The sequence below is a fragment of the Salvelinus namaycush genome, chromosome 3, assembly GCF_016432855.1.
Source record: "Salvelinus namaycush isolate Seneca chromosome 3, SaNama_1.0, whole genome shotgun sequence".
In the NCBI taxonomy this organism is placed as follows: Eukaryota; Metazoa; Chordata; class Actinopteri; order Salmoniformes; family Salmonidae; genus Salvelinus; species Salvelinus namaycush.
The window spans coordinates 62,667,956-62,688,527 of record NC_052309.1 but is presented as its reverse complement, the minus strand read 5'-3'; the positions used below and the strand labels follow the sequence as shown (position 1 = coordinate 62,688,527).

Genomic DNA, 20,572 nt, shown 5'->3' with positions numbered 1-20,572 from the left:
TAGGGTTGGGCAGTATCCAGGTTTTCATACCATCATAGGTTTCTGTACCATACAGGGGTATACGGTATTACCAGAAGTGCACACAAAGGCCGCTATTTACATTTATTTTTTTATGATATATTTTTTGGACGCACAAAACAATTTAGGCAACAGGGATCTTGATCTTGATCCAGGAGGGGATTGAATGTCTCTGCTGTAACCAAGAAGCTTGATCTTGACCTCTAGCCACTTAGCTAGCAAGTTAGAAAAACCAAATGCATAACTGGAGCCCTGAGCTGGAAATAATTTATTTTACACATTAGATTGGTTATAGTTATACTTAACTTATAATCCGTGCTTAATTTGACCCGGATCCTGCCGGAACAGATTTGACTTAGTTTGTTCCGGCACCTATTTGCCCAGATCCGGTACCTCTCACGGCATGATTTATTAATTGTTTCACATTTCGCACTATGAACATTCTAATAAAAGTGATCAGATTTAAGTCAAGTTGCCTCCTCGTTATTTCTACCGCCCATTCAGAAAAACCATCTTGTCAAAGTGCAGCGATCCTTCACTGATTACAGACCTGCTCTCTCATTTCTACATAGAGGTTATGGGGAAGGCCGGTGGGGTAAGTAGCTGATCTTGACACAGGTCTTGGTAGTGGTGATCAGCTAATGAAGAGGTCCCTATGTAATCTTGTCACTTAGCCTAGGCTAGTCATCTTCCTACTGAATTTGAAACGTGGGAAAGCCACATAAAAAATGTTATAAAAAAAGACAATCGAGTTTTATGACATTTTCAAGTTCAAAAATCAAGAGAAAGATGGTGAATCGAACCCGAAACAAGCCGGAGAACGGTCAGTGCCGGAGGAGAAGAATGAGGGGCAAATTGCTCCTGATCGCAATGCCTTAGCTAGCAGCGCTGCTAATCCCGCCAGTTCAGCACCACCACCGGCATTTCTGCTAGCTAGTAGGCCTACTGGTGAGTCAGACTCGGCGGGAGAGGGGGACTGGGAGCTGGGGAGGGTTTGGGAGACAGTTAATCCACCGACGAAGTGCTTGGAGCAGGTGCAGTTTGGACAGAAGCTCAGTTCAAGAACAAGCAAATGTATAACTCCTGGTGTTTCATGCAAAATTCAAAGCTGGACTGTACAACATGCAAATAGGTTGGGAGCTTTGGTCTAGAAAAGACTAAAGGGATTAAATTAGCAAAAGAGTAGGTGGAATGTACAGTAACATACCTGAACCAAGGTGCGTTTGGTGGCAGCAAGCATTGTAGACGAGGCTAAAGAGGGTACCCAGGTTATAGTTAACATTCAAAATTGAAAAATAGACACTACAGCCAGAGTCTTCCAAACAGTCTTACAAGGAGTCTAAACGTCATGGCTTTGAGAAAGAAACTTACTGTCAGGAGTTAAATGGACTTGACATGGGGAGAGTCATTGTGGGAGATTTTGAAAACTACGGTAGGAATACATTTTTCCTTTACAAACTTGTTCTGTACTGTGAAGTTTATCTGAATATGCGCTTCATATTATCACATAGGCAGGAGGCCTATGTATTCTCACATGTGTTCTGCTGTCGCCTACATTGATTTATTTTATTTAAAGTCATATTCCAATATTGTGATATTTGTTCTACTGCTACATTGATGTCTTGAAAATTATATGAAATTTGGGTCTTGTAAGCTCCACAGCTGAGTATGTTTTTAGCGGGTGATTTGCAGTGACATCAATTTTCTTTGCAATACATTTATGTCTTGAAAATTAGGCTATAAGAAATTTGAACTTGTGTAAGCCCCACAGCTACAGTGGTTTGCAAAAGTACTCACCCCCCCCTTGGCATTTTCCCTATTTTGTTGCCTTACAACCTGGAATTAAAATTGATTTTGCGGGGGTTTGTATCATTTGATTTACACAACATGCCTATTACTTTGAAGATAGAAATATTTTTTCTTGTGTAACAAACAACAAATTAGAGAAAATAACAGTACTTGAGCGTGCACAACTATTCCCCCCCCCCCCCCCCCCCCCCCCCAAAAAAAAGTATACTTTACTTTGTAGATCCACCTTTTGCAGCAATTACAGCTGAAAGTCTCTTGGGGTATGTCTCTAAGCTTGGCACATCTAGCCACTGCCATTTTTGCCCATTCTTCAAGGCAAAACTGCTCCAGGTCTTTCAAGTTGGATTGGTTCCTGCTGGTGTACAGCAATCTTTAAGTCATACCACCGATTCTTAATTGGATTGAGGTCTGTGCTTTGACTAGGCCATTCCAAGACATTTAAATGTTTCCCCTTAAACCACTCGAGTGTTGCTTTAGCAGTATGCTTAGGGTCATTGTCCTGCTGGAAGGTGAACCTCCGTCCCAAGCTCAAATCTCTGGAAGACCCGAAGCCTTAGCTTTGTGCTTAGGGTCGTTGTCCAGTTGGAAGGTGAACCTTTGCCCCAGTCTGAGGTCCTGAGCACTCTGGAGCAGGTTTCCCTCAATAATTTCCCTGTATTTAGCGCCATCCGTCATTCCTTCAATTCTGCCCATTTCCCAGTGGATGGTGTTCTCTGTGGGGATGGCATTCTCGGGGTGATGAGAAGTGTTGGGTTTGCGCCAGACATAGCGTTTTCCTTGATGGCCAAAAAGCTCCATTTTAGTCTCATCTGACCAGAGTTCCTTCTTCTATATGTTTGGGGAGTCTCCCACATGCCTTTTGGCGAACACCAAACGCGTTTACTAATTTTCTTTCTTCAAGCAATGGCTTTTTTCTGGATACTCTTCCGTAAAGCCCAGCTCTGTGGAGTGTATGGCTTAAAGTGGTCCTATGGACAGATACTCCAATCTCCGCTGTGGAGCTTTGCAGCTCCTTCAGGGTTATCTTTGGTCTCTTTGTTGCCTCTGATTAATGCCCTCCTTGCCTGGTCCGTGAGTTTTGGTGGGCGGCCCTCTCTTGGCAGGTTTGTTGTGGTGCCATATTCTTTAAAAAAATAATAATAATAACGGATTTAATGGTGCTCCGTGGGATGTTCAAAGTTTGGGATATTTTTTTATAACCCAACCCTGATCTTTACTTCTCCACAACTTTGTCCCTGACCTGTTTGGAGAGCTCCTTGGTATTCATGGTGCCACTTGCTTGGTGGGGCCCCTTGCTTAGTGGTGTTGCAGACTCTGGGGCCTTTCAGAATAGGTGTATATATAGTGAGAACATGTGACACTTAGATTGCACACAGGTGGACTTTATTTAACTAATTATGCGACTTCTGAAGGTAATTGGTTGCACCAGATCTTATTTAGAGGCTTCATAGCAAAGGGGGTGAATACATATGCACGCACCACTTTTCTGTTTTTAATTTTGTAGAATTTTTTGAAAAAAGTTTTTTTTATTTTTTTCACTTCACCAATTTGGACTATTTGTGTATGTACATTACATGAAATCCAAATAAAAATCCATTTAAATTACAGGTTGTAATGCAACAAAATAGGAAAAATGCCAAGGGGGATGAATACTTTTGCAAGGCAATGTATACTAGAGTATGTGGGGTGTTCTGCAGTGACATCTAAAATACTTTGAATTAATCAGCACCTTGGAGAGCTCTGTCCATTTCACCACCATAGATAGTAGTCTACTTGGCACTTTAGTCTGCCTGCTTCAGAAGGGATGGAGCGTTACTGTGGCTCTTTCCTCCGTTATACCAACTGCAGCATGCTTTTTTTAACCTGCGCTCTCTGATACTTTAGCCTACATTCAATGGCATATGGTCATAATGATTTAATGAGAAACAATGTTCATCCAAGTGGTAAACCTCTTGTCTTTTTAGTTTTCTTTTTGTTTTCTCTTTTTGTATTTCTTTTTGTGTTTCTCATTTTCACAAACCCTTTTAATTGCTCTTTCATTTCATGCCTGCATTTGTCCCCATCCATTGTTGTCTCTGTCAACAAGTTCTCTCCACAGAGCACACACACTGTCAGCAGACCTTAACATGGTCTATTTCTGTATACCCATAATTCCAAACTTCATTGTCCCCAAGTTATCCCCCTGGGCCCTGCCTATTAACCCAATTCAGTGTCCATGGATTCTGGAATCATTCTGAAGTGAACTGGATTGATTAAATTAACTTCACTTGGAATATATTTCATAATATATGTATTCTCTATAGGTCTACACTATAATCCTATTCTATTTAATTACAGTGTATCCATATAAATTCCTGAGCCATTTTAACAAGGCATTATATGGAAATTGGAGAGCGCCGCAGAATGCTGACAACAGAACAGAATCATGTCTTTGATGATTGTGATAATGAGAATCCGCTCGGTCTGTTTGCACTTCACAAACTTTATAGACACTTAAGCCATTATGACATTGCAGAAATCTGAAGAGGGATGCTAGCCTGGTCCCAGATCTGTTTATATAGTCAACTCATATGGTCGTTTATCATAGGGTAGGATTTGGCAAGACCGCACAAACAGATCTGGGACGAGGCTGGAGATATACACCATTGTGTCCCTATCACAATAACTACCATCTATTAAACAATAACTATGGGTAACTGTTAACGTACTATAACCATGACTCAACAATCTGAGAGAGGATGAGGGTCAGCCCTGCATCCTTTGTCCCTTATGCTTTCAAACCCAAAACGCCTTCCCCCTTAGAAAGATATCTCTTCAACAGTCTCCGTCAGTGGTGTTCTGTTTATCACTGACTTTGTTCGCCCCTCTATTCTTCTGTCGTATTTTATTATCGTTGGTCTAAGAGAGACAAAATGGTTCTTTAAAAACTGCAGTGTCCTACAGCCCGGCTAGGCTATCCCCTCCAGCCCTTCTATAATCTGTGGTTGTCATGCAAGTCCCAGGGATGGATGACTCACTGCCATCGCTCATATGTTTCCTTGTGCAGCGAGACGAGGTGCCTCTTGCTCACAGCTCTTGATTGACTCAGCTGAAGTCAGGGGACCGAACCCGAACTGAACACAACCTGGAAGGATGGATGATAAAACTGGTGTCTTGGAGGCATTTTAGCATTGCTTTCTTGTTATGTTGACTCTCTTTCCCCTAATGTGGATTCTCTCTCACTTTTTCCATCTCCATCTGTCTTTCCTCCCCATCCCCCTTCCCTTCTCCCCTGTGTCAAATTCACACTTTTTTTTTCTCCCTCTGTTGCACAGTCTTTTCTGGCTCTAGCTCTGGCTCTTGTCTCTCTCCCCATCTGTGCCTCAGGCCTAGTGCTGTATATGCTCTGGTCTGACAAGCAGTCACCTTCCCTTTTCTCTGCTTCCCATGGTGGAGAATATTAAGCACTGTGGGATCTGCCTGTGCGTGTCTGATCTCTCTCTCTCTGTGTGTGTGTGTGTGTGTGTGTGTGTGTGTGTGTGTGTGTGTGTGTGTGTGTGTGTGTGTGTGTGTGTGTGTGTGTGTGTGTGTGTGTGTGTGTGTGTGTGTGTGTGTTTGCGATATGTGTGCGTGCGTGCGTGTCTGTATGTGTGTGTGCATGAGAGAAAGGGGCGAATGTCCCAGTTCTCTCAGTTAAAGCAGCGTCTATGAACCTGGGCTGGCGTAACCTGCCAGGCTCACTCTAACTGTAGCTCTTAGCTCTCGGAAAGCGTCCACCCACACACAGAGCATACTCATACAGCCTAATAATTCAAGCTGCAGGGAACGGTGTAAACACTGCATGCCGCATCGACTCTCCTTGTCAACCACAGTGACTTCAATACAGACATCTGCACACAAAGCTTTCCCTTTATGGAGTGATCAGCATTTAACATACAATACACAGTCTATATCTTACCAAGCTGTAGATATATTGTGCATCCAGTATAATAAATATATAATGATAATTTTAATTATTGTCTTTTTAGCTCTTGCAGATTGTATCAAGCAAATGACAACTGTATACCAATTGACTTATGCAGATGAGTGTGCACGTTTACTGTGAGGATCTGTGCAATGAAACAATTCACAAAAAGCTTGATAAATGTTATGTTTTGAGTCCTTGATGTCTCTGCTGCCTAATGCACACAGGCTTATAGCTCAGGGGGTACATCAGTATCAGCAACACCCTGATTCTTCTCAATAACAGATTTTTAAATTTAATTTTACCTTTATTTAACTAGGTAAGTCAGTTAAGAACAAATTCTTATTTTCAACGACGGCCTAGGAACAGTGGGTTAACTGCCTTGTTCAGGGGCAGAACGACAGATTTTTACCTTGTCAGCTCGGGGACTCGATCTTGCAACCTTTCGGTTACAAGTCCAGCGCTCTAACCACTAGGCTACCTGCTGCCCCAATGGGCATGAACCTGGTTAACCCAGACTGAACACTGTTCTCAATGGTGCAGTTATGGTTCAGTCTGGTTAAACTAGGCTAGATAGGCACTGGGCACTGCAGCTTACTCTAGCCACCATGCAAATGTGTCCTGGAGAGTAGCCAGCACTTGCTACAGCTTCAGAGGGTCCAGACAGCCCAAGGCTATACTGGTCAGTGGGTATAGTCAGATCCCTAGAGACAGATGGGGGGAAAAACGTTCTGGAGGAAACAATGCCCAAATGCCACACAGCTCAGTTGTCATTTCTGCTGATGCTGAGCCAAGTAAACCTTACTCTACTTCAGCGGTTCCCAAACTGTGGGGCGCGAATGGCCCCCAAAAACTCCTGCTTTCAACTTACTCCTGAAAGTTGTGATCGTATAATGCACAAGGTGCAATTTTGAAATTGGGTAGTGCATCATCAGTTTTCCCCTTGTCATGTCAGTTATTGCAGAGAGCTATTTGTAACTCAGAGATGTCCAGATCAGCCCAAGTTTTTAGCAAGGTTTTTTATCCCATTGGTTTTTGTCTAATGTTTGAGTCACTCAAATATCACATGAACTCATAAGACATGGGAAAATGTGTAGAATTGTAGAAAATGAGCCATAAAACTGAAAAATGTTCTCTGCACCCCCATGACAAAGTGTATAGAATTGCAGGAAATGAGCTTTAACACTAGAACCGCTAGGCCTTTAAGCTAATGAGCAGTCATTCTGGCTGCAACGTTCTAACAGTGTAATTAATACATTTCATATATGCTATCACAAAAATAATAATTTGGTTGTGTTTATGAAGGTCTTGGGTAAGAATAGAACTTTTTTAGTATAGTATTTTCATTAGTTTATGTTACTGTAGGATATATGTAAAAACAAAACACCAACATTCAAGTGTTCAATCAATCTGTTTCCAGGAGTCGCGTTCTAGTTTCTTAGTCATCAAAATGGAGGTAGCGCATGATCTCTCTGTAGCGATCCCGTGACATGCTTTCTCCAAAGAAAGGTATCCAATACATTTTGGCCTGATAATCGTCCCGTAGCATTGTCACAGGCTTGTTCTATCCAAACGGTGCTGTCCCTTCCTCACTCCTGTCTCACGGTTTCATTTTGTGGTAGCCCGGTTAGCTTTTTTGCGCAATAGGCCTCGGAGGTGTCATGGTTAATTCCTTCCCCACCATTTAAGTTGTTTTCATTCAGATTTTGAAAATGTACACACACATTCACTGTGTACTCCAAGTAGGCCAGAATAGACTGTTTGGACTGCTGTTCTTCAGTCACAATTGGTGATTACATGATTATGCATCATTCGCTTCCCCTCTCTAATCAACTCGCCTATTCTCCCCCATACTACTTTATTTATTTCATCTGTTGTAATATGTGTGAAATTATACTCGACACGGCACTTTCAAGTGTCGTGAGAAGGAGCGGAGCAAGCACTACTGTCGGGAGAAGGAGAGGCAATAGTGGAAAACCATTTAAAAAAATTAACAAACAGTTCTGTTTGTGATATTAAGATTCTAACAACGGCAGTGTGTTATGTAGATTTGTTAGGACAAGGCAAGGACAGAGGGGGACATGACTTAACAAATGGAAGAGTAATATTTATGTTTCTTTCATGAGCAGTCCAAATGACTGCTTTAGCGGTTCTAGTGGTAAAATGGCAACAGCTAGTGTGTAGAATGGCAGGAAATAAGCTTTAAACCTGCAAAATGTTTTCTCCACCAACAAGAAGGGTGTGAACAGTTTGTGTCATGAATAGTGCTTGTACCCATAGAAATATATACCCGGTGTGGGATGTTCCCAATGCTGGAAGGGGGGCCTGAGTGAAAACGTTTGAATGGCAGGAACCATACTCTCTGTAATACCCCACTTATACCTAATGCTAATACCTGACAACAAACAGAGACAGGTCCTAGGTTTCACCGAATAGTGCTGGTTGTTTAGTCTACACCCTTTCGAGATGTAATCCAATACATGTAACGCTCTTGACCAGCAAAGCATACACCTGTCACGAGTGTAAAGACAGCACACATCCTTCCACGCCCCCTGAACACAAAGGCGAAAGGATAGAGATGCTTGTCAATGGCAAGAGTGTTTTGAATCTATCCTGGACGCTTTCCCTCTGGGTGGATTTCAATGCCTCGTCACAACTGTTATTGCTCATTGCCAGTGTCTCCCCCCCTATTGGACTCGGGTTGCAGACACACACAAACACACACACACACACACTCCTTTCAGTCTGGCTGTCAGGGAGGGAACTCTCAGGTGGGATGCACTAGGATTTCCTCACCACACGTATATAGTATCCTCTGTGGACCGCTGATGAATGAGGTGGCCTGGTTTCTTTATATAACCCCACGCTGGCTGTATTTTTGCCTTGATGCACAGCTGGAAACACTTTGAAGGGAGCAAAATAGGTCATGACTGTCTCTGTGTTTGATAAACATTGTTTACGGCAGCAGTCAACAGAGACAGGCGTCTGTCTGATTGATGACTGATCTGTCATACCTCACTCTCCCTCTCTCTCTCTCTCTCTCTCTCTCTCAGTGTATGCTTCAGTCAGCCTCTACCTGCTCCCCCAGCGGCCTGCCACCCTGATCCTGTATGATGATGTAGTCCAGGTGCTGCTAGGATCCCCAGGTGAGTCTCTACATACTATACCTGCCTGGTCCTGCATGTGGTTCTGTATGGCTCAGTTGGTAGAGCATGGCACTTGCAGCACCGGGATTGTAGGTTTGTTTCTCGGGCCCACCCATTTGTGAAATGTATGTATGCACGCATGACTGTCAGTCACTTTGAATAGAAGCGTCTTCTATATGGCATATACAAAAATATAAAATATATATACCTGTCTCCACATTATACTTACTGTCTACTTTCACGTATTTCTCCTCTTCTTCCAAAGGCAAATCTCCATTACAAAATTGCTGGCTTGTGGCTTTTTAACACTTCTCCATATGGCCTTAGATCAGTAATCACACATTTGTTAATAGAAATATTATACATTTTCACATGGTTGAGGGCCCAAATATATTTTCACAGTGGACTGTTAGGGTAGAAGCACTGCTTGATATAACACATAAAGCATAGCATTGGGTTCAGTACACCCTAGCACAGACAGAACAGATACTGTATTACTATAGTATTACTATAGCCATCGGGCATCCGACATTGCCGTCAACCATTGAGGAAATGCTTCCTTTGAAATCAATGAAAGCTGCTTCACTGCCCGTGTTGCACTCACGTTGCGTCACGTCCAATGGCAGCATCCAAGCTGATGAATCATCATGGTTAAATTCTCTATGGCTGGCCTCCCGAGTGGCGCAGGGGTCTAAGGCACTGTGACTGGGAGTCTCATATGGCGTCGCACAATTGGCCTAGCATCATCCGGGTTCGGGGGGCTTTACTTGGCTCACCGCGCTCTAGTGACTGTAGGATGACTTTGGTTGTCATTTGAACGGTGTTTCCTCCGACACATTGGTGCAACTGACTTCTGGGTTAAGCGAGCGAGTGTTAAGAAGTGTGGTTTGGCGGGTCATGTTTCGACCTTCGCCTTCCCGAGTTCATTGGGGAGTTGCAGCGATTAGACAAGATCGTAATCACAAAATTTGTGAGAAAGGGGGGGTAAAAATTACAAAAGTAAAATGTAAAAATGTTGATGGCTGACGCGCGTGTTCATTCTATCATGTGAATTTAAATAATGACGTCACAAGAAGCTACTACTACTACTAGCTAGCTAGCTACATTGACTAGCTAGGTTCACAATGTAAACAAAAACAATTTGTGAAATTAGAGGATCATTTAGAACAACCACTAGCAACAATTTAAAGGTTCATTATGCATAAATTACTCTGTCATTTCCTGGTTGCTAACATTCAGTTTATGTGACAAAACAAACATAGAGAATCATTGTACCATCTAAACTGTTATGAAACATATTTTCAATAATCCAGCTTTTTGAAGCTGGTTTACAAAAACAAACTTAAGAACAGGAAGCACAGAAATCTACCACTTCTTAGACTTGCTTTCAATGAGACTGCCAGATCTATAACTTTTGAGAATTTGGTCAGGTCGCCCAAAAAGTGACATATTGCAGATTTAATGAGTACCTGCGAAAAACTGGACCAAAGCTGTTGTACTTACGCATAATCGAATAGAATAAAGATGCTCTCCCCCTCTGCTCTTCTCCGCTCTCAAAACAACGCTCGGTGTAGCAGGTAAAACGCAACAGCAACACAACCCTTATAGTGGAGCTGAAGAGTAATTGGCAGAACAAATGGAGCGTGCTGTCCTCTGACAACGCGGGCCTCTCTGTATTCAAAGTCAGTTACATCACTAATACATCACTCGGCCGCTACACTACAGCAAAAGAGAAACAGGCTTTTATTGTCTGATCAGCTAATCACAGCTCTTTAATTTTGTGTGTGTGTGTGTGTGGGCATGCGTGCGTGTGGAGATGGTGTGCGTGTGTGTTGTGTTTATTACCCAACCGGTAATCGAACAGATCTGATAAAATACACTCGTAACTTTCCACATTGTTGATAGTGCCAATAAACCATAAACCAATACAGAAGATGAAGCATCCAAACAAAATCAACCTAGATACAGCACTCTATCTGCCTCAAGGCATTTCTAGGCAAACCAAACAGGCTGTAAATGTCTTCCAGAATTTACACCTGTTTAGGAATGGGCTGGGTGTAAAGGCCATGCTTTGTTCATCTCAAGACCTATAGATTCACCAGTCGTTGTTCCATATGATTTTAATAATTGCTTTCACAGCAGCAGCGGCAGCAGTACGTACTATTGTTGTGTTGTTATAGCCCACATTATGGGATGTGATAAACGTGATAGATACTGTCTCTGTTTAGTGATACTCTCTGGGTGTGAACATCTAATTTAATCATGTCTTTTTTAAACCCCTTTTTACATCAGCAGTTGTCACAAAGTGCTTTACAGATACCCAGCCTCAAACCCAAAAGAGCAAGCAATGCAGAGTTAGATGCACAGTGTCTAGGAAAACAATCATGACATGCAGTTGGGGGTGTGTGTGTTCCGGGGAATGCTGGGTAGGAACAATACCCAATAATTTAAGAAAATGTTCCATCTTTCCCTCTGTATTCCTCTTAAATATATAATACGAGGTGTTAGCAATAGGCACAGTGTACTGTCTTCTCGCCCTCCTTCTTCCTCATTCTCTTCATCTCTGTCAGTTTCTCTGCTTACGCTGCCAGTACGGTGCTGTACGTGGTGTCACAGCCCTCAACGTCCTGTCACCTGTCCAGTCCAATGAGTGAGCCAGAATGATGTAATCCGCTCCAACAAGGCCCCTTAAGAAAGCTGTACATGTGACATGCTCCCACTTTCTCTGTAGTTCATGCACTCTCTATTTCTCTCTCTCTTCCATTCTCTCTCGCTTTCTCTCTCAGACCCACACAACACACATTCTCTTTAGTGTCTATCAACTGAATCTCCATACCTCCTAAATCTCTCTCTCTTCCCCCTCCTCTCTGAACTGTCAAGCACAGGGCCCCTGATGCAGCGCTTTTCCCTTATCTCCTTAACGATCCCAGAATCCGGGACTGACGTGACTGTATGTGTGCGCGTGCGTGACAGGGATGAGAGGCATTTATTGTGACTACAGCACAATTGATTTTGGTAGCAACAGCCTCAATGAGAGCCCTGTCTGTTCACTTTAATGATGCCCCAGACAGTTTTCTCTCTTCATTTGCTATTCCCTCTGTCAAAAGGGCCTTTCATGCCATAATTGACTACATATTACTCCACCCCCCTGTAGAGTTTTAGTAGTGTGTTGGTGATTTATGTGGCGAGGAGAGGCATCCTTTACTTTTTCAACTGATTTGGGTCTACCTGAGGTAGTTGTATGTACAACTGTTGTACAAACTTACCCCACTAGACATGCCACCAGGGGTCTTTTCACTGTCCCAAAATTCAGAAAAAACTCCCATCTCATATTGCTTAAATCAACAGCCAGCCTGTTTTTTTTTTTAAAACAGATAAAGCAACACCTCACAACACCTCTACCCCATTTTACCTAGATATTTTGTGTGTACTGTATGAATTGATATGTAGGCTGTGTGTGCCATTTTATTGTATTTATGTAGTTCTGTCCTTGAGCTGTACTTGTCTATTAATGTTCTGTATTATGTTTCATGTTTTGTGTGGACCCCAGGAATAGTAGCTGCTGCTTTCGCAAAAGCTAATGGGGATCCTAATAAAATACAAAAAATACCTAACCAGCTCCAATGACCAGATACCCCTGTGTTCTTAGTTAGTTAGTCAGGTTTGAATTATACTTAATTGAATCAGGATGGGATACAGTTACACAACTCTCTTGTTAACACGTTGGAGCATCTGGCAACTTTTATAGAGGGACATGAATGGAGGATGTGGTCGTTTTGCTGACACACACACACACACACTTTCCCACTCTCTCTCAATGCCTCCAGGGGTAGTCTCGCTCAGTCAGTTAAGCGAGGAGCAGTTTAGTACGTTTTCTCTGCTGTATCTTTAAGCGGTAGAGACGAGTCTCTCAGGAGGACTAAGCACGGTAGTGTGTCACGACGAGGGCTCTAGTAACAGGGAGAAGAAAGACAGTAGATCCCTGTGCTGATGGATAGGAACTGATGAGAGGCCATCTGAAAGTGCAGCTCTCAGTGCTGAGGCTAGTCACCATGGAGACGACCCGGTGGCAGGAAACTAAAGTGTTTTGAAGAGGTGGAGGAGTGCCAGTGAGGGGGGGAGAGGAGAGGGGGGTGCTTTTCAAGCTGTGTTTGACAAAACCCAAAATGCTGTGTTTGGTAGAATGAGATTGTTGGTGTGACTGTGTACTTGAAAGCATGCAGCACGTGATTGGTGTAATTAAGCTGTGTAATCACAAGGTATGTTAGCTATTTAGTAAACATTGTAGCCTGTTTGAGTGTTAGTCCATTCTGTGTTTACATTTACATTTACATTTAAGTCATTTAGCAGACGCTCTTATCCAGAGCGACTTACAAATTGGTGCATTCACCTTATGATATCCAGTGGAACAACCACTTTACAATAGTGCATCTAACTCTTTAAGGGGGGGGGGGGGGGGGGGGGGGTTAGAAGGATTACTTTATCCTATCCTAGGTATTCCTTGAAGAGGTGGGGTTTCAGGTGTCTCCGGAAGGTGGTGATTGACTCCGCTGACCTGGCGTCGTGAGGGAGTTTGTTCCACCATTGGGGTGCCAGAGCAGCGAACAGTTTTGACTGGGCTGAGCGGGAACTGTACTTCCTCAGAGGTAGGGAGGCGAGCAGGCCAGAGGTGGATGAACGCAGTGCCCTTGTTTGGGTGTAGGGCCTGATCAGAGCCTGAAGGTACGGAGGTGCCGTTCCCCTCACAGCTCCGTAGGCAAGCACCATGGTCTTGTAGCGGATGCGAGCTTCAACTGGAAGCCAGTGGAGAGAGCGGAGGAGCGGGGTGACGTGAGAGAACTTGGGAAGGTTGAACACCAGACGGGCTGCGGCGTTCTGGATGAGTTGTAGGGGTTTAATGGCACAGGCAGGGAGCCCAGCCAACAGCGAGTTGCAGTAATCCAGACGGGAGATGACAAGTGCCTGGATTAGGACCTGCGCCGCTTCCTGTGTGAGGCAGGGTCGTACTCTGCGAATGTTGTAGAGCATGAACCTACAGGAACGGGTCACCGCCTTGATGTTGGTTGAGAACGTGTTATTGTCATTATGGTTGAAACATCATTGCACAAGTAGTAGCAGCTAATGTATATCATTCAAGGACAGCCTGCAATGAATGCATCATTGTACAACCTTGATCTTTTTACCTCTTTTGTTACTTTGTTTTAAAGATGATTCAATATACGTTACCCACTTAACACTATCTTTGCCCAAAAAGCCTACCTTTCTCTTTCTCTCAGAACCCCCGGGGGGGGGTTTCTCTCAGAACAGAGCTACTGTAACAGGCCATGGTTGAGTTGACTCTGCTATGTGTTAAGTCTCTTGGGTCAGACGTCATCATAATGCATTACTGGCGATGAAGCAGTGTTACACACAATTCATTGGAGCAACCCGGAAGGCAAAGTTATCCCCTCGACAGTCTTTTGGTGGAGGCATATTCAGGCTCTGAAGGTACTATGCTGTGAGTGGTGGTTAGCCAGTCATAGGCCCTAGAAGTGTGTCTAAACCTTTACTCATCTGGTTGTGTGTCTTATCTGTGTGCTTCATGATAGAAACCATAGCAGGGGTATCAACAAGGCTATTTCTCAGCTATGGCATTGGGCCTGATGTGTCCACATCGACAGAAAAACCTCCAGGGAAGTCAAATGGTTGTCTCAAAAAATGGGCAAACACATACAGTGTCAGCAGTAAGTGACTGTAACCTAGCCAACACGAATCATGCTGTGATTCAATCAATCACTGCATCCCAGCTGCACTTCTAACTCAAATGTCATGCCTTTACAACACACACACGCATAACATTATGTAAATTTAGAGCGGCCTCCGCGTCTGGCATATGCTGCTCTGTGGTGGCTACGCTCGGTGATCACACTTTCCCATCATGCCTCCCTCCATATGCTCTGCCCTGTCCATTGTTTTTCTCGATGCTCTGTGATGTCTTACTGAACACCTGGGCCTTGTCCGTTGGTATGGAAATGAGGGAACAAAGGGTACAGAGCGTTCACTAAAATCACGACGTGTTCTATCTCATTCCGCTGTTTCTAAGCCAAGCCATGTCGCAGCATCAAGCCATTTTATATGTTGATTAGTGCTGTGGCATATAGCACAATTATTCAGCAGCACCCATTTAGTACGGAGCCCTCTCTTTTGAGTCTGGATGAGGTAGGGGCATACTTTTTTGTGAGTATGGAACATTTCTGGGATCTTTTATTTCAGCTCATGAAACATGGGAGCAACACTTTACATGTTGCGTTTATATTTGAATTCAGTGTGTATATATACAGTTGAAGTTGGAAGTTTACATACACTTAGGTTGGAGTCATTAAAACTCGTTTTTCAACCACTTCACAAATTTCTTGTTAAACAAACTATGGTTTTGGCAAGTCGGTTAGGGCATCTACTTTGTGCATGACAAGTAATTGTTCCAACAATTGTTTACAGACAGATTATTTCACTTATATAATTCACTGTATCACAATTCCAGTGGGTCAGAAGTTTACATACAACCCAAACCGGCTGCGCGTGTGATCGTGCATACATTTATTTTGTTCCCCTACACCAAACGCGATCCCGACACGCAGGTTAAAATATCAAAACAAACTCTGAACCAATTCTATTAATTTGGGGACAGGTCAAAAAGCATTAAACATATATGGCAATTTAGCTAGTTAGCTTGCACTTGCTAGGTAATTTGTCCTATTTAGCTAGCTTGCTGTTGCTAGTTAATTTGTCCTGGGATATAAACATTAGGTTGTTATTTTACCTGAAATGCACAAGGTCCTCTACTCCGACAATTAATCCACACATAAAACGGCCAACCGTATTGTTTCTAGTCATCTCTGTTCCTTCCAGGCTTTTTCATCTTTGAACTTATATGGTGATTGGCATCTAAACTTTCATTGTATTACTACACCGACCGGCATCACAGTTCGTCATTCAATCACCCACGTGGGTATAACCAATGAGGAGATGGCACGTGGGTACCTGCTTCTATAAACCAATGAGGAGATGGGAGAGGCAGGACTTGCAGCGCGATCTGCGTCAGAAATAGGAATGACTTCTATTTTAGCCCTTGGCAACGCAGACGCTCGTTGGTGCGCGCTGGTAGTGAGGGTGCAATAATTGAATAACATAGATTCCTAAATTTATTTTGCAACGCACGCGACGCGAGCGGTGTGGTCAGCCTGTAAGTTGACTGTGCCTTTAACTTCTTATGGCTACATCCCGCTACCGGGATCGATATGACAGCAGCCAGTGAAAGTGCAGGGCGCCAAATTCAAACAACAGAAATCTCATAATTAAAATTCCTCAAACATACATGTGTCTTATATAATTTTAAAGGTAATCGTGTTGTTAATCCCACCAAAGTGTCCGATTTCAAATATGCTTATCAGCGAAAGCACTACAAACGATTATGTTAGGTCACCACCAAACCACAATAAGCACAGACATTTTTCCAGCGAAAGATAGCTTTCACAAAAAGCAGAAATAGAGAAAATGTATCACTAACCTTTGATTATCTTCATCAGATGACACTCATAGGACTTCATGTTACACAATACATGCATGTTTTGTTTGATAAAGTTCATATTTATAACAAAAAATCTGAGTTTACATTGGCGCGTTACATTCACTAGTTCCAAAAACATCAAGTGATTTTGCATAGCCACATCGTTTCAACAGAAATACTCATCATAAATGTAGATGATAATACAAGTTATACACATGGAATTATAGATATACCTCTCCTTAATGCAACCGCTGTGTCAGATTTCAAAAAAACTTTACGGAAAAAGCAAATCATGCAATAATCTGCGACGGAGCTCAGAACAATAGCCAAATTAGCCGCCATGTTGGGGTCAACAGAAACCAGAAAATACATGATAAATGTTTCCTTACCTTTGATGAACTTCATCAGAATGAAGTACTAGGAATCCCAGGCCCACAATAAATGCTTGATTTGTTCGATAATGTCCGTTATTTATGTCCAATTAGCTACTTTGGTTAGCGCGTTAGCGGAAAACAATTCCAAAGTCACAAAACGCATCCACTATAACGTGACGAAATGTCCAAAAGTTCCGTGACAGTCAGTAGAAACATGTCAAACGATGTACTGAATCAATCTTTAGAATGTTGTTAACATACATCTTGAATAACGTTCCAACCTGAGAATTAGATTGACTTCAGAAGAGCGGTGGAACGGAGGTCCTCATGTGAAGGCGCGTGTTCAATGCGTGGTCACCTCATGGCAGTGATTACTAATTCCTGTCTCTTTCGGCCCCCCTTCACATTAGTTCTTCACAAAGTTCTATTGACTGTTGACATCTAGTGGAAGCCGTAGGAAGTGAAAACTCATCAATATCTCGCTGTAATTTCAATGAGAGCTTGGTTGAAAATCTGCCACCTCAGAAACAATTCAAACAGGAAGTGGAACTTCTCAGGTTTTTGCCTGCCATATGAGTTCTGTTATACTCACAGACATAATTCAAACAGTTTTAGAAACTTCAGAGTGTTTTCTATCCAATACGAATAATAATGTGCATATATTAGCAACTGGGACTGAGGAGCAGGCAGTTTACTATGGGCACCTCTGTGCACCTTTCATCCAAGCTACTCAATACTGCCCCTGCAACCATAAGAAGTTAAACAGCTTGGAAAATTCCAGAAAATTATGTCATGGCTTTAGAAGCTTCTGATAGTCTAATTGACATCCTTTGAGTCAATTGGAGGTGTACCTGTAGATGTATTTCAATGGCTTACCTTCAAACTTAGTGCCTCTTTGTCTTTGCTTGACATCATGGTAAAATCAAAATAAATCAGCCAATACCTCAGAAAAAATTGTAGACCTCCACAAGTCTGGTTCATCCTTGGGAGCAATTTCCAATGCCTGAAGGTACCACGTTCATCTGTTCAAACAATAGTACGCAAGTATAAACACCATGAGACCACGCATCTGAAATACCGCTCAGGAAGGAGACCCGTTCTGTCTCCTAGAGATGAACGTACTTTGGTGCGAAAAGTGCAAATCAATCCCAGAACAACAGCAAAGGACCTTGTGAAGATGCTGGAGGAACAGGTACAAAAGTATCTATATCCACAGAAAAATGAGTCCTATATCAACTTAACCTGAAAGGCCGCTCAGCAAGGAAGAAGCCACTGCTCCAAAACCGCCATAAAAAAAAGCCAGACTACGGTTTGCAACTGCACATGGGGACAAAGATTATACTTTTTGGAGAGATGTCCTCTGGTCTGAAAAAACAAAAATAGAACTGTTTGGCCATAATGACCATCGTTATGTTTGGAGGAAAAAGGGGGAGGCTTGCAAGCCGAAGAACACCATCCCAACCGTGAAGCACGGGGGTGACAGCATCATGTTGTGGGGGTGATTTGCTGCAGGAGGGACTGGTGCGCTTCACAAAATAGATGGCATCATGTGAGGAAGGAAAATTATGTGGATATATTGACGCAACATCTCCAGACATCAGTCAGGAAGTTAAAGCTTGGTCGCAAATGGGTCTTCCAAATGGACAATGACCCCAAGCATACTTCCAAAGTTGTGGCAAAATGGCTTCAAGACAACAAAGTCAAGGTATTGGAGTGGCCATCACAAAGCCCTGACCTCAATCCTATAGAAAATGTGTGGGCAGAACTGAAAAAGTGTGTGTGAGCAAGGAGGCCTACAAACCTGACTCAGTTACATCAGCTCTGTCAGGAGGAATGGGCCAAAATTCACCCAACTTATTGTGGGAAGCTTGTGGAAGGCTACTTGAAACGTTTGACCCAAGTTAAACAATTTAAAGGCAATGCTACCAAGTACTAATGGAGTGCATGTAAACTTCTGACCCACTGGGAATGTGAGGAAAGAAATAACAGCTGAAAGAAATCATTCTCTCTGCTATTATTCTGACATTTCACATTCTTAAAATAAAGTGGTGATTCTAACGGACCTAAGACAGGGAAAAATGTATTTAGCTAAGGTGAATGTAAACTTCCCACTAACTGTGTATATATATATGCGCGCAGTACCAATCAAAAGTTGACACACCTACTTATTCAAGGGTTTTTCTTTATTTTTACTATTTTCTACATTGTATAATAATAGTGAAGACATCAAAACTATGAAATAACACATATGGAATCATGTATTAACCTCTACTTCCTCAGAAACCCGGGTCCGGGAGCACCCCCACCAGTAAAAAAGCTGACTAGCATAGGCTAGCATAGCGTCACAAGTAAATAGTAGCATCTAAATATCATTAAATCACAAGTCCAAGACACCAGATGAAAGATACACATCTTGTGAATCCAGCCATCATTTCTGATTTTTAAAATGTTTTACAGGGAAGACATAATATGTAAATCTATTAGCTAACCACGTTTGCCAAAAAGACACCACTTCTATACTCCACCATTTTTTTTACTCCATCAGTAGCTATCACAAATTCGACCAAATAAAGATATAAATAGCCACTAACCAAGAAACAACCTCATCAGATGACAGTCTGATAACATATTTATTGTATAGCATATGTTTTGTTAGAAAAATGTGCATATTTCAGGTATAAATCAGAGTTTACCATTGCAGCCACCATCACAACTCTCACCAAAGCGACTAGAATAACTACAGAGACCATCGTGTATTAGCTAATTACTCATCATAAAACATTTCTTAAAAATACACAGCGTACAGCAGATGAAAGACACAGATCGTGTGAATCCAGCCAATATTTCAGATTTTCTAAGTGTTTTACAGCGAAAACACAATATAGCGTTATATTAGCTTACCACATGTGCAAACATCACCCCAGCATTGATTCAAGGAAAAAAGAGCGATAACGTATAAACCACCAAAATATATTAATTTTTTCACTAACCTTCTCAGAATTCTTCAGATGACAGTCCTGTAACATCATATTACACAATGCATATAGAGTTTGTTCGAAAATGTGCATATTTAGCGGCACAAATCGTGCTTATACATTGAGAATAGTGTCCAAATACTCAAGCAATCTGTCCGGCGCCATCTTGGAAAGGCACCTATTCTTATCGAAAACTATTCATAAACTTGACTAAAAAAATACAGGTTGGACAGCAATTGAAAGACAAATTAGTTCTTAATGCAATCGCTGAATTACATTTTTAAAATTAACGTTACTGCGCAATACAGGGTGCGATAAAGCAAGGCTACACTGCAAGTAATGGCGTCTTATGCATTTGACTTTTTTCAACAGAACAATGAATTATCAGCATAAATAGTTCTTACTTTTTGATGACCTCCCATCAGAATCTTGGGATAGGTGTCCTTTGTCCAAAATAATCGTTGCTGGGTTGGAGAAAGTCATCTTCCACGTTGCAATTAGCAGTAAACAATGGCATGCGAGAGAGAGATACCCAACTTCCTACAGCGCCAGAAAATGAAATACCCGAAAATCGCAATATACTGACATAAACTGATATAAATCGGTTTAAAATAACAAGATTATGATGTCTTTAAAGCCTATATCGAATAAAAACAGAGCCGGATATATCTAGGAGCTAAAACGGGAGCTTCTAAAACGACATGCCAAGGTCCTCACTGCGTCAGCGCGAAGAATCAAAAGGGGGTACACATCGATTCCAA

The 20,572-nt window shown here is 42.3% G+C and overlaps 1 protein-coding gene across 1 annotated transcript in view; it reads left to right on the top strand.

The window, feature by feature from the left end:
* fam171a2a (family with sequence similarity 171 member A2a) overlaps nt 1-20,572 on the top strand; it is a 58,884-nt gene that overhangs the window by 17,850 nt on the left and 20,462 nt on the right. The window contains exon 3 of the mRNA XM_038981206.1: nt 8,824-8,916. Within this exon, the coding sequence (XP_038837134.1) occupies nt 8,824-8,916 (93 nt within the window). The remainder of the gene's footprint in view (nt 1-8,823; nt 8,917-20,572) is intronic.